This window comes from Saimiri boliviensis, chromosome 10, assembly GCF_048565385.1.
Source record: "Saimiri boliviensis isolate mSaiBol1 chromosome 10, mSaiBol1.pri, whole genome shotgun sequence".
NCBI lineage: Eukaryota > Metazoa > Chordata > Mammalia > Primates > Cebidae > Saimiri > Saimiri boliviensis.
This window is the reverse complement of record NC_133458.1, coordinates 27,799,899-27,812,275: the sequence shown is the minus strand read 5'-3', so window position 1 is coordinate 27,812,275 and position 12,377 is coordinate 27,799,899. Positions and strand designations below refer to the sequence as shown.

The 12,377-nt window shown below is 38.0% G+C and overlaps 1 protein-coding gene across 10 annotated transcripts in view; it reads left to right on the top strand.

Annotated features, from left to right (window-relative positions):
• The window catches only part of NRF1 (nuclear respiratory factor 1), a 144,028-nt gene that overhangs the window by 31,376 nt on the left and 100,275 nt on the right, over positions 1–12,377 (top strand). Inside the window, exons 1-2 of one of the 10 annotated variants that reach the window (XM_074379067.1) lie at positions 7,961–8,645; positions 11,547–11,659. The exons of 5 other annotated variants lie outside the window; for them this stretch is intronic. In XM_074379067.1, the coding sequence (XP_074235168.1) occupies positions 11,564–11,659 (96 nt within the window). In that variant the 5' untranslated portion in view covers positions 7,961–8,645; positions 11,547–11,563. Of the gene's footprint in view, positions 1–7,960; positions 11,660–12,377 lie in introns of those variants that run through there. 4 more of the 10 variants (XM_074379068.1, XM_074379066.1, XM_074379069.1 and 1 more) reach the window with 4 other exon arrangements.

The following is a 12,377-nucleotide window of genomic DNA, read 5'->3' as shown; positions in this document are numbered from 1 at the left end:
ATGTCACTGCAACTTCTGCCTCCCAGGCTCAATCCATCCTCCCACCTCAGCCTCCCAACTAGCTGGGACTACAGGCATGCACCACCGCACTCGACTGACTTTTGTATTTTTAGTAGAGATGGGGTTTCACCATTTCACTCAGGCTGAGAATACACTTTCTTTTTCTTTTCTTTTTTTTTTTTTTGAGACAGAATTTCAGTCTTGTTGCCCAGGCTGGAGTGCAATGGTGCAATCTCAGCTCACGCAACCTCCACCTCCTGGCTTCAAGCGATTCTCTTGCCTCAACTTCCCAAGTAGCTGGGATTACAGGCATGCATCACCACGCCCAGCTAAACTTTTTTGTATTTTTACTAGAGACAGGGTTTCTCCATATTGATCAGGCTGGTTTCCAACTCTCAACCTCAGGTGATCTGCCTGCCTTGGCCTCCCAGAGTGCTGGGATGGCAGGCCTGAGCCACTGTGCCCAGTGGAGAATACACTTTTTAAACTTAAAGATACAAAATTAGAATTACCAGTCATAGTTTTTCTTGGAGGACTCATGCTACAATAATGTAGGAGTAACTGATAAGAATTCAGTAAATATTTGCTGAGTCAATGAGAGAATGATTTAATTGCAGAGATTCCTAGGTCTGTGGTATTGGCACTTAAATACTTTCATAATTTTATCCAGAAACAAATCCAGTTATTTCAGAAGAAAACTCATACATTGAACTGTCCTGCAGAAGCTAGGAAACAGCTTTAACTGAATGTTGGTTATGTAGTTAACAGATCCAGCAGAATTGAGCCTTCCACTGAAGCAGCCAGGCAACAATGCTGTTTCACAGTACGAAGAATCTGAATAAAAATGTCCTTTGTGCTTATCTGAGACTGAGGGGTGGGACTTGTGGCAATTTACGTTGTTTTTCCATAATGGAAATTGAGGCAGCCTCTAATCCTGCTGTCACACATGGCAACTACTTCTTTGAGTTTTGGTAATTTGGGAGCAGCTGTGGACAAACAATTATTCTGCAAAAAGAGTCATGCCAGCTGCATTCTGACCCAATTGCAAATGCTTGGGTAGACCAAACTTCCTATTCACCATCTTTCTAAACCAGGGATAGCTTCAACAACTCATCTGCCTTTTACTGATATTGTAGCTGCTGGTAAGCATCTACATATTTGAGCGTGTACTCTCTAATGCTTTTTTATCGTTGTCACCAACATTCACTAGGCACCTACTTCATTCAGGCACTGTGCCAGACATGGGGTTGTAAGTGGTAAGGTGTTATACAGTGTGGATGGACTGCTTTCATTTTGACAGGTGGGTCAGCATTAGCTTTATTTTTAGTAGACTAAATTGCAGTGTAAAGAAAGAATCTGGTGTGGAGGCAGTTGAGAGCTGTGTTCCTTTGGTCCCCAGACTCCCCTGAATCTGCTGTCTGGGTGTTCATTGATGTCCCCTTGCTATGCAATGTGCTTTCACAAGCTGTTGCTGCTGCCTGCAGTGCCCTTTTTTTCATTCTGGAGGCTGACAAGCTTCTGGCTGTAGACTCTGTCTTTTCCTTCAGGGTGCCTGTCCCATGTCCTTGCAGTTTTGTCTTCTCTGTGCTCCCTTAACCCTTAGTAAATATCACTAGAATAGGATTTGTTTTTTAAATGGCAAAAGTTTACGTATTAATTCAGTCTTTCAGTATACACTTACATATTTTTTAAGCTCTTATAACCCAGAGGCTTAGAGATATGTTTCAGTGAAGAAACATAGTTAGGCATTAGGTAGATAGGGTCATCTATAATGAGTAAAAGGACAGCTTTACTTTTGACTGTGAATGTCTGTAGGGCAAGGCCAAAATACTGACAGTCTTTATTTCTGTCTCCATAGTGCTAAGTTCTCACAAGGCACAAATTGGCCTGAATTATTGTATGAACACACTCTATTAGAAATTAGTTTCATGCTGATAGATAATAGCCTGTGATAAGAAGCTAGTCAAAACTTTTTAGAATGTAGAACTGTACTGTTCAGTATAGTAACCACAAGCCACATATGGCCATTTAATATTAATTAAAATTAAACATTTAATTCCTTATGATCTCACATGGTCAGTAGTCCACATGAGCAGCTACTGTTTTAGACAGCACATATTTAGAATATTTCCATCATTGCAAGAAGTTCTATTGGACAATGCTAATCTAGGACCTATAAGAGAGTTGACATATTTTAAAGCATTTGATGAAGTACCTCCACTGAACTATTCTCTATGGAAAGATGTTCCGGCAGGCCGAAATTTCCTGTGCTTTCTTTACATTTTTTCCTTTGGTTGTGGCACCCTCTAGTGTTTTAGTAGTATAATCATGAAATAGTCTGTGATTTGAATTGAAGAACATTGGAATATTTTGGAAAATTCTGTATGTATATGCATTTTTCTAAGGAGGAGGTCTGTAGCTTTCATCTATCCCCAAGAGAGTTTATGATTCAAAAATGATTAAGAACTACTTTATGATAAAGGTATCTGTATGGTGAAAACTCCTAATGTGATCTGTAAAGATTATTTCACCCAATGTAAAAAAAAAAAAAAAAAAAAAAAAATCATGTAACTGTCCCTTTCATATTTCTTGGCTGTCCCTGTCTTTGTAAATGGAATAGTAAGCTACACTTATATAGGCACTCACTATATGCCATGTCCCCTTAAGCCCTTTTTGAAATAAGTAATTCATTTTGTCCTCAGTAATTCTATGAAGTAGATTCCGTTATTTTCCTTCATTTGACAGATGATACAACTAAGACAGAAAAAGCCAAATAAAACTTCTGTAAGTTGCTAGTAAGTGGCAGAGCAAGAAATGGAATGCAGTGTTCTGGTTCCAGAGTCTGTACCACCCTGTTGCAGAAGCGAGGATGTGTTTAAGCAGGTTATGAGGTGGAATGAAGAGGAGATTCTCCATGCCCTTGTACATGCTAAGTCCAGTAGTATAATTAAAAAAAAGAATGGTAACTCTAAATTGCTCTTTCCCATGCTGGAAATGATAGCCATTACCCACTATTGATTTTCAGTAGGTCTACGTGGTCTGCTAGAGAGTTAGAGTTGTTGATTGAAGTCAAAGGTGCCATTGCTACCACACTTTTTCTTTCTTTCTTTCTTTCTTTCTTTTTTTTTTTCCCAAAACCTCATTTATTCATGAAACAATAGGACAATCATTTTCTGTTTTTCAATATTATTTCTATAAAGAAACATGTAACATAGTACTCTGATGTTGATTTTGAGGTTTGCAGGAATGTTCGACTTACAGAGTAGGTGAGACAGTCTCATAAACCTAAGTTTGTGTTGATATCGCCTACTTTGCTGTCTGTACTCCCTTCTCACTTCTAAGTGTCCGTTTCTGTCTGTATGAAGTATTTTATTTTATGTATTTTTTTTTGAGACGGAGTTTCGCTCTTGTTACCCAGGCTGGAGTGCAATGGCGCGATCTTGGCTCACTGCAACCTCCGCCTCCTGGGTTCAGGCGATTCTCCTGCCTCAGCCTCCTGAGTAGCTGGGATTACAGGCACGCGCCACCATGCCCAGCTAATTTTTTTGTATTTTTAGTAGAGACAGGGTTTCACCATGCTGACCAAGATGGTCTCGATCTCTTGACCTCATGATCCACCCACCTCGGCCTCCCAAAGTGCTGGGATTACAGGCTTGAGCCACCGCGCCCGGCCTTTTATTTTATTTTTATGTGTTTATTCGGAGATACAGTTTCACTCTGTCTCCCAGGCTGGAGTGCAGTGGCACAATCTCAGCTCACTGCAACCTCTGACTCCTGGATTCAAGAAATTGTTGTGCCGCAGCCTCCCGAGTAGCTAGGACTACAGGCACGCACCACTACGCTCGGCTAATTATTGTATTTTTAGTAGAGACAGGATTTCACCATGTTGGCCAGGCTAGTCTCAAACTCCTGTCCTCATGTAATCTGCCTGTCCTCCCAAGGTGGTAGGATTACAGGTGTGAACCACTGGGCCTGGCCTGTGAGACATTTTACACTCTGTAACTTAGCACCTTTTTAATGATTTGTTCAATTTAAGATTGATCAGTGTCTGAAAACAGAAACTCTAATTATAGTCTTATAAAAATGTGCTTAGCATCACTTATTTATTGAGAGTATGAGAAGCCGAGATTGCTGCTTACCAGCACTCTGAGTAATTTCGAATGCAGGTACATATTTTATTCTCTGTGTATTAATCAGGGCCTAGAAAACCATGCATGGCATTTCAGAGAATTTAGTTCTGGGAATTTTGTGTACACAGGTGTTAAAAGATGAAAGAGTATGAAAGACCCTGTGGTAACCCAGACAGGAAGCACTACCACCCCTAGAGTTGTAGGAACAGAAGAGAAGAACCTGGAATGTCAGAGAGGTCTTCCCAAAGCTGGTAATGTGATCTCTGAGTGGGATGCCATTCAGCTGGTACTCAGCCAGTGGGAGAGAAGGGGCACAGCTGGAGTTGTGGGAGGTGCAGCTCTCCTCTTGCTGGAGCAATGCTGATATTATAGCAATGAAAACAACAAAGAAATCCCTTCTCTCCCCTTCCAGGCTCCCTAGGTGAAACCTAACGGGATACTGGCAGGAAAGTCTGGAAAACATGGTTGGCAGATTCAGCCACAGAGCTGGGAAGAGAGAGAGAGAGAGAGAGAGAGAGAAGAGAAAGAGAGAACAGCCTTATAGGAGAAGAGAGAGAGAGAGAGAGAGAGAAGAGAAAGAGAGAACAGTCTTATAGGAGAATAGAGAGAGAGAGAGAGAGAGAGAGGAGAAAGAGAGAACAGCCTTATAGGAGAATAGAGAGAGAGAGAGAGAGAAGAGAAAGAGAGAACAGCCTTATAGGAGAATAGAGAGAGAGAGAGAGAAGAGAAGAGAAAGAGAGAACAGCCTTATAGGAGAATAGAGAGAGAGAGAGAGAAGAGAAAGAGAGAACAGCCTTATAGGAGAAGAGAGAGAGAGAGGGAGAGAGAGAAGAGAAAGAGAGAACAGCCTTATAGGAGAATAGAGAGAGAGAGAGAAGAGAAAGAGAGAACAGCCTTATAGGAGAATTTCAGAAAGTGTAATTGCCTGGGTGTAGCTTTAGTAATTAAAATGTGCAACTGATTTGCCTGGGTGTAGCTTTAGTAATTAAAATGTGCCAGTGATTACCCATAGTCATTTATTAAAGAGCATATTATGATAGATCTATTCATAGAGACTTTATGGACCCAAGCTCTGACTTCAGCGAGCTTACAGTATTTTCATAAAATCATCCACTCATCCCTAAGTCATTGTGAAGTTGTGTGGTAAAGCTTGTTTTTCTTAAGTATTATGTAAAAGCATCGTTGTTAACTGGATTCTTGCATTATTAATGAGTGTTTACAAAGTTAATCAACATATTGGTATGAAAAATATTTGATTCATCAATTTTGTTTGTTTTAGATGCCCCAAGTTAGAAAGTTAGTCTTACTCAAGGCAAGGCTATTTCTAAACTTGAACTCTGCTGTTCTCAGTTGTTAGAATAAGAAGGGAGCTTTATTTCTCTAGTGACAGTTTGCTCTAGCATGTCATTTAATTTTAATTTTCAGAAGGATTAGTTTGGAAGACTATATCGTAGCTATCTGTTTTTAAAGCTGATTTTGTTAAAAGTCAAAGAATTACATTCATATGATAAAAGATCAAATAGAAGGACTTAGAATTAAAATCAGTAGTCTTTTGCCATTCTTTCCCTATCCCAGGTCCCACTTTTCAGAGACAATGAACTGCTTTTTGTTTATAGTTTAACTGTTTTGTTTATAGTATCATCAAATAGTAATGCCGCCATAACTCTAAATAATATGTCTATACCTTGATTTCTCAAATGGGCATTATTGACTTTCTTTTATGGAAGATAGGGTACTTATTTTTTTTTTTTTAGTACTTTTCTTTTTCCTTCTACTTTTGATAATTACATTGTAATACTAACTTTTTCCATCTCCTCCTGATAGTGTCTCCTGACTCCCTCACCATGTAGGGATAGGATATTAATACTCCTCGCCATTCTTCCGCCTCTCTGCCCCTCTCCTGCCTCCAAATTTCTGTCAGCTTTATCTTTGCTTTTTCATCATCATGGTTCCTAAGTTTTACATTGTATTTTGCATGATACTTCCTTGTCTGTATTTTGGTCTATAGTTGGAGTCTGGAGATGGAACTACATATACAACTATACCTTCCTATATGTTTTTTTCTCTCTAGAGCCCAGTGGTGTGGGAGTATATTTTTTTTCCTCTCCATGTCTGATATCATCACTCATGTACTATTTGAAAGAGAATTATCCAAGGTCAAATGTATTCTTCTTTTCTTATGTTCTATTTTTACTCAGAATTAAGCTACATTTTAGTTTGCTTCTATTTTCACTCTGACTTGAGCTGTGAAATTGTTTTTTAATTTTTCCTGCTGTGCTGAGATTTCCATTCATTACTCTAGTGTCCCCTGAAAAGCAAACCCTATAGTTGACTTTAGGCTTCTGTAGGCTTTGTGAGAAAAGGTAAAATTTCTATCCTAGTTATGCAGTTTATATTCTGGATATGTCCAAGAATGTAAGTTGCATCTACCCAGGTTTTTTTGTTCTGCATTTGGATTGTAGACAAAGGCTAGGTCGCAGATTTTCCTTTAGGCAGTTCTTGCCGGTTTTTCTTTTGATATGATAATGCTATTGATTACACTAATGCTTTCTTTTACATTTAGTTACACTTTGATTAGATTTCCTGGCCTGCTGTTCTTTCTACTTTGATTTTTAAAATACTCTACACTTAATCTCATCCATTATGTGTGGATTAGACTAAATTTAACTCCCTAGGACATTTCCTTCAAATTCCAGTAGCTCCTTAGGTGTTATTGACTACAAGTACCAGGGTGCTCTGGGCCAAGACAATCTTTTTCCATGTTCTCTTCCACTAACCCACCCATACTGGCCTAGAGGTACAAAAGTAGGAACGCTTCTGTACCAGATTACCTCCATCCCAACCTCTTGTAGTTTATATAGTAAAGGACTTTTTAATTTAATTTTTTTTTTAAGAGAGAAGGTCTGGCTCTGTCACTCACATAGGAGTACAGGGGTGCGGTCTTGACTCACTGAAGCCTTGTCCTCCCAGGCTCAAGTAGTCCTCTTGCCTTTGCCTCCTGAGTTGCTGGGGCTACAGGCAGGTACCATTATGCCCAACTAATTTTTCATTTTTTTGTAGAGACGAGTCTCCCTGTGTTGCCCAGGCTGGTCTCGAACTCTTGGGCTTAAGTGGTCCTCCCACCTTGGCCTCCCAAAGTGCTGGGATTACCGGTGTGAGCCACTATGTCCAACCAAGAAGTACCTTTAGAAGAAGCATGTATTGTACCCCAGGTGATGATCCAGGCTAAGAAAGGTTTTGGTAAAATGTTTACCATGTTATGTTACTGTTTTGGGGAATTTTTTTTTTTTTTTGAATGAAGTAGTAACTAATCTGTTGAATGCCACTGGCTCTGGGTGATGGACAGATATGCCCTTTTATTTGGATGTGGTGTTGAGTGACAGGTCATTATGTGTTGCTAGTGTTTTTATTACTTTTCATATCAGTTCAAACGAAATCACTCTCAGGTCCATCTGCTGCCTCTTCATCTTTGCACTGTTGTGAAATTATGTTAGGGGCCTTGGTTTCCTATAGTTTCCTTATTTTACATCTAGGAGAATAGTATTTCAGTTGCTGGAGTTAATATAGGGCTTTTTAGATGCCTGATTCAGTCTCTTCTCTTACACACAGTTAAGAAAACTGTATCCTCAGAAATGACTGTCTAATTTAAAAAAGAGGAAATTGAGGCCCAGTGCTTATAAGACTAGTCAGGTAATGACTCAGGGAGGATAGAATCAGGAAGACATAGAGATCCTGGCATCAGCATCATAATTAATGTCAGGCACTTATTACTGGGCACTGTGTTTCTTACTTTATCTGGATTATCTCATTTAATCTTCATATCATTTTTTTGAGAATAGGTAGTCCTTTTTTTTTTTTTTTTTTTTTAATCTAAAAAAAATGGATAGAACTGTAGCTTTGAGGTTAAGTAACTTGTCCAGGGTTCTGATTTTTTTTGGTGACACTGTGCTGCTTCTAAAATGCAGAATATTTATATGTTTTCACCTCTTGGCAGTTCGCATCACTTTAGCTATTCAAGGAATCTAACTCTTCATGGAGGAAAGCTAAAATGCTTCACTAAATTCACTTGGGGGAATAGGGTCTGATGATGTTCAGCAATATGTCATATGACATATTAGTCATATCTGGCATTAACCAGCCTGCTTCCTTTATGATTTTATGGAAACATTATAAGTGTCATTCGTAAGTCAGAAATACCTTTGCCTTTGATTTTTACAGAGTGTGCTGAATAAAATTGGTTGGAGCGGCCAGGCGTGATGACTCATGCCTGTAATCCCAACACTTTGGGAGTCCAAAGCAGGTGGATCACCTGAGGTCAGGAGTTCGAGACCAGCCTGGCCAATATGATAAAACCCCATCTCTGCAAAAAGACAAAAATCAGCCAAGCTTGGTGTTGCTCCAGTAATTCCAGCTACTCGGGATGCTGAGGCATGAAAATTGCTTAAACCCAGGAGGCGGAGGTTGCAGTGAGCCAAGATCACACCACTGCACTTGCACTCTAGCCTGGACAACAGAGTGAGACTCTCTCTCTCAAAAAGAAAAAAAAAAAAAAAAGGCCAAAGAATGAGATAGGGAGAGAAGTGGAAAGCGATGAGGTCCTGGGCAGAAATGGCAAGCCTGTGAGGCAGACAACCCTATTGATTTATGCTGTGAACTGCATTTTGGAGCAAAGAATTGAAATCCATTATGCCAAGTGCATAGCCTACAAATCCCTTTGAAAAGCAATTAGGTGCCATCTAATCCCAAATCATTTAAAAATAATTTTAAAGTACTCAGAATTCTAAAATGCCCTAAGCAGTTTGTCTTGAAAACAGTGAAATGGATGGAAAAATAACATTTTAATGGTGTCTTCCTCCCATATATTTAATTGTGTGACTTAGTGTGTTAAATTGCATTTTAGATTAGTACAGATCTGGGGGCTAGGATATATTCCCTTGGATATTCTGAAACTCACGTAAAACAGGATATGGAAGGGCAGCTTATCAGGTAGCTTAAACATTCTTTTCTAATTTTGCCACAATTTCAGACTTTTGGAATAGTTGCAAAAATAGTACAAAGAATTCCCATGTACCCTTTACCCAGATTTTCCAAATGTTAACATTTTACCATGTTTTCAAAGACCTCAGAAAGGTAAAAATTTGGTTATCTACATAGAAATAAATCACCTGAAGAAAGACATAGCATAATTAGTTTAAGAGAGCAGTTACTCAAAGGAACAAAGGATCTTAGAATCAGAAGCTCTCAAGTTGGAGAAAGACTTCTATAATAGAGTAGGACAAAATAAGAGAAAAATTTTACATAAATAATTACATTCTTTTTACATGTAGCCATGGAGGTCATATTTCTAGATACATATGGTTGACATTTTTTGGTAAACTCCAGATGTGTAGTGCTGTATACTGTTACGTGATAGTCAAATTTTAAATGTGTGTCTATGTTCGTGTGGGTTTGTATTAACATGAGAGATAGTGTACAACTAAAGCACTCAGCGTTTCATTGTACATAAGAATTTAAAATACATATGCCTTTGACCCAGCAGTTTACCTTTAAGAGTTTATTATTCTTTAAAAAAAGAATTTATTTTTTTAAATAATCATCAAATAGTATGCAAAAATTTTTAATAAAGATAATGCAGGCTAGTTATAGTATTCTGTATGATTAGTCACTTCGTTGCACAGAAATTACACAGGTGTAAAGGGTAATTTAAAAATTTAATTGGGAAATATACATAACAATAAATTTCCCATCATAATCACTTTTAGGCATACAGTTCAGTAGTGTTAGGTACATTCACACTGTTGTACCTAGTCTTCAGAACTCTTTATCTTGCAGAACTGAAACTCTGTACTCCAGCCCCTGGCAACTACTAGTCTTCTTTCTGTCCATGAAAGTAGGTACTCTAGGTACCTCATATAAGTAGAATCATACAGTATTTGTTCTTTTTCGTGGCTGGCTTATTTCACTGAGCAGAGTATCCTCAAGGTTGATCCGTCTTGTGGCCTGAGTCAGAATTTACTTTTTTTAAAAAACTGGTTTTAAATAAGACTTTATTTTTTGGAGCAGTTTTAAGTTCACAGCAAAATTGAGTGGACATCCTGCACTGGAGTGGTACATTTGGCTCCATATTAACACATCATTATCACCCAAAATCTGTAGTTTACATTAGAGTTCCCTCATTGTGTTGTACATTCTATGGATTTGAACAAATATATAGTAACTTATATCCACCATTATTGTATCATAATAGAGTAGTTCCATTGCCCTGAAAATCCTCTGTGCTCTGCCTGTTCATCCCTCCCTTCCCCCGATCCTTGGCAACCTCTAATCTTTTTACCATCCCCATAGTTTTTTGCCTTTTCCAGAAAGCCATGTAGTTGGAATCATAAGTGTGTGGCCTTTTGAGATTGGCTTTTTTCACTTAGCAATATGTATTTAAGCTTCTTCTACATTTTCTCATAGCTTGAAAGCTCATTTATTTTTAGTGCTGAATGATAATCTATTGTCTGGATGCACCACAGTTTATCCATTCACCTATGGAAGGACATTTTGGTTGCTTCCAAGTTTGGGCAATTATGAATGAAGTTATAAACATCCATGTGCAGGTTTTTGTGTGGGTGTGAGTTTTCAACTCCTTTGGGTAAATACAAAGGAGGATAATTGCTGGATTGTATGGTAAGAGTATGTTTAATTTTGTAGCAGACTGCCACACTGTCTTCCAAAGTGGCTATACTATGTTGCATTCCCATCGGCAATAAATGAGTGTTCCTGTTGCTCCACGTCCCCAGCAGCATTTGGTGTCAGTGTTTTGAGTTTTAGATATTTAAATAGATGTACAGTGGTATCTCATTGTTTTGATTTGTAATTCTCCCATGAAATATTATGTTGAGCATCTTTTCATATGCCTGTTGCCATCTATATAACTTCTTTGGCGAAATCTCATCAGACATTTTGCCTGCTTTTTAATTGGGTTCATTTTCTTATTGTTGATTTTTAAGAATTCCTTATTTTGGATAACAGTCCTTTTTCTGATTCATCTTTTACAAATGTTTTCTCCCTGTCTGTGTCTTGTCTTCTGATTCTTTTGGCAGTGTCTTTCACAGGGCAGAAGTTTTTTGTCTTAATGTAGTCCAGCTTAACGATTTTTGCTTTTATGGTTTGTGCTTTTGGCATTGTATCTTAAAAGTCATTGCCATACCCAAGGTCAACTAGATTTTCTCCTGTGTTATCTTATAGGAGTTTTATAGTTTTTCATTTTACATTTAGGTTTATGATCCATTTTGAACGAATTTTTGTGAAGGGTATAAGGTCTGTGTCTAGATTTCATTTTTTTGGTGTGTGGTTGTTCACTTGTTCTAGCACCATTCATTGAAAAGACTCTTTGCCAACTAATGTATTGCCTTTGCTTCTTTCTCACAGATGAGCTGGCTGTATTTATGTGGGTCTGTTTCTGGACTCCCTCTTCTGTTACATTGGTCTATTTGTCTGTTGTTTCACCTATATCACACTATCTTGATTACTGTAGCTTTATGGTAAGTCTTAAAGTTGGGTGGTGTCAGTCTTCTGATTTTGTTCTTCCCTTTCAATATTTTTTCTGGCTGTTTTAAGAATTCTTGGGTCTCTTGCCACTCCATGTAAACTTAAGTGTCAGTTTGTCGATATCCACAAAATAACTTGCTGGGATTTTGACTGGGGCAATGTTGAATCTAGAGAAGAAGAACCGAGATTTTGACAGTATTGTGCCTTGCTATCCATTAACATGGAATATCTCTCTCTATTTAGTTTTTCTTTGATTATTTTCATCAGAATTTTGTATTTTCTTTTTTATATAGATTTTGTACATATTTTGTTAGATTTATACCTTCGTATTTCACTTTTTGATGGTGCAAATGTAAATGGTATTGTATTTCAGATTCTGCTTATTCATTTCTAGCATATAGGAAAACAGTTAACCTTGTCCCTGCAACCTTGCTGTAATTACTAGTTCCAGGAATTTTTAATTGATTATTTTGGATTGTCTACTTCAACAATCATGTCATCTATGAAGAAAGACAATTCTATTTATTCCTTCCCATTCAGGGTACTCTATTTCTTTTTAAAAATTTTATTGCATTATTTAAGACTTATAGTACAATGTTAAAAAGAAGTGGTGAGAGGAGATTTTCTTGTCTTTTTCCTGATCTTTTTGTTTGTTTGTTTGAGACAGTCTTGCCCTCACTGTGTCACCCAGGCTGGAGTGCAGTATTGTGA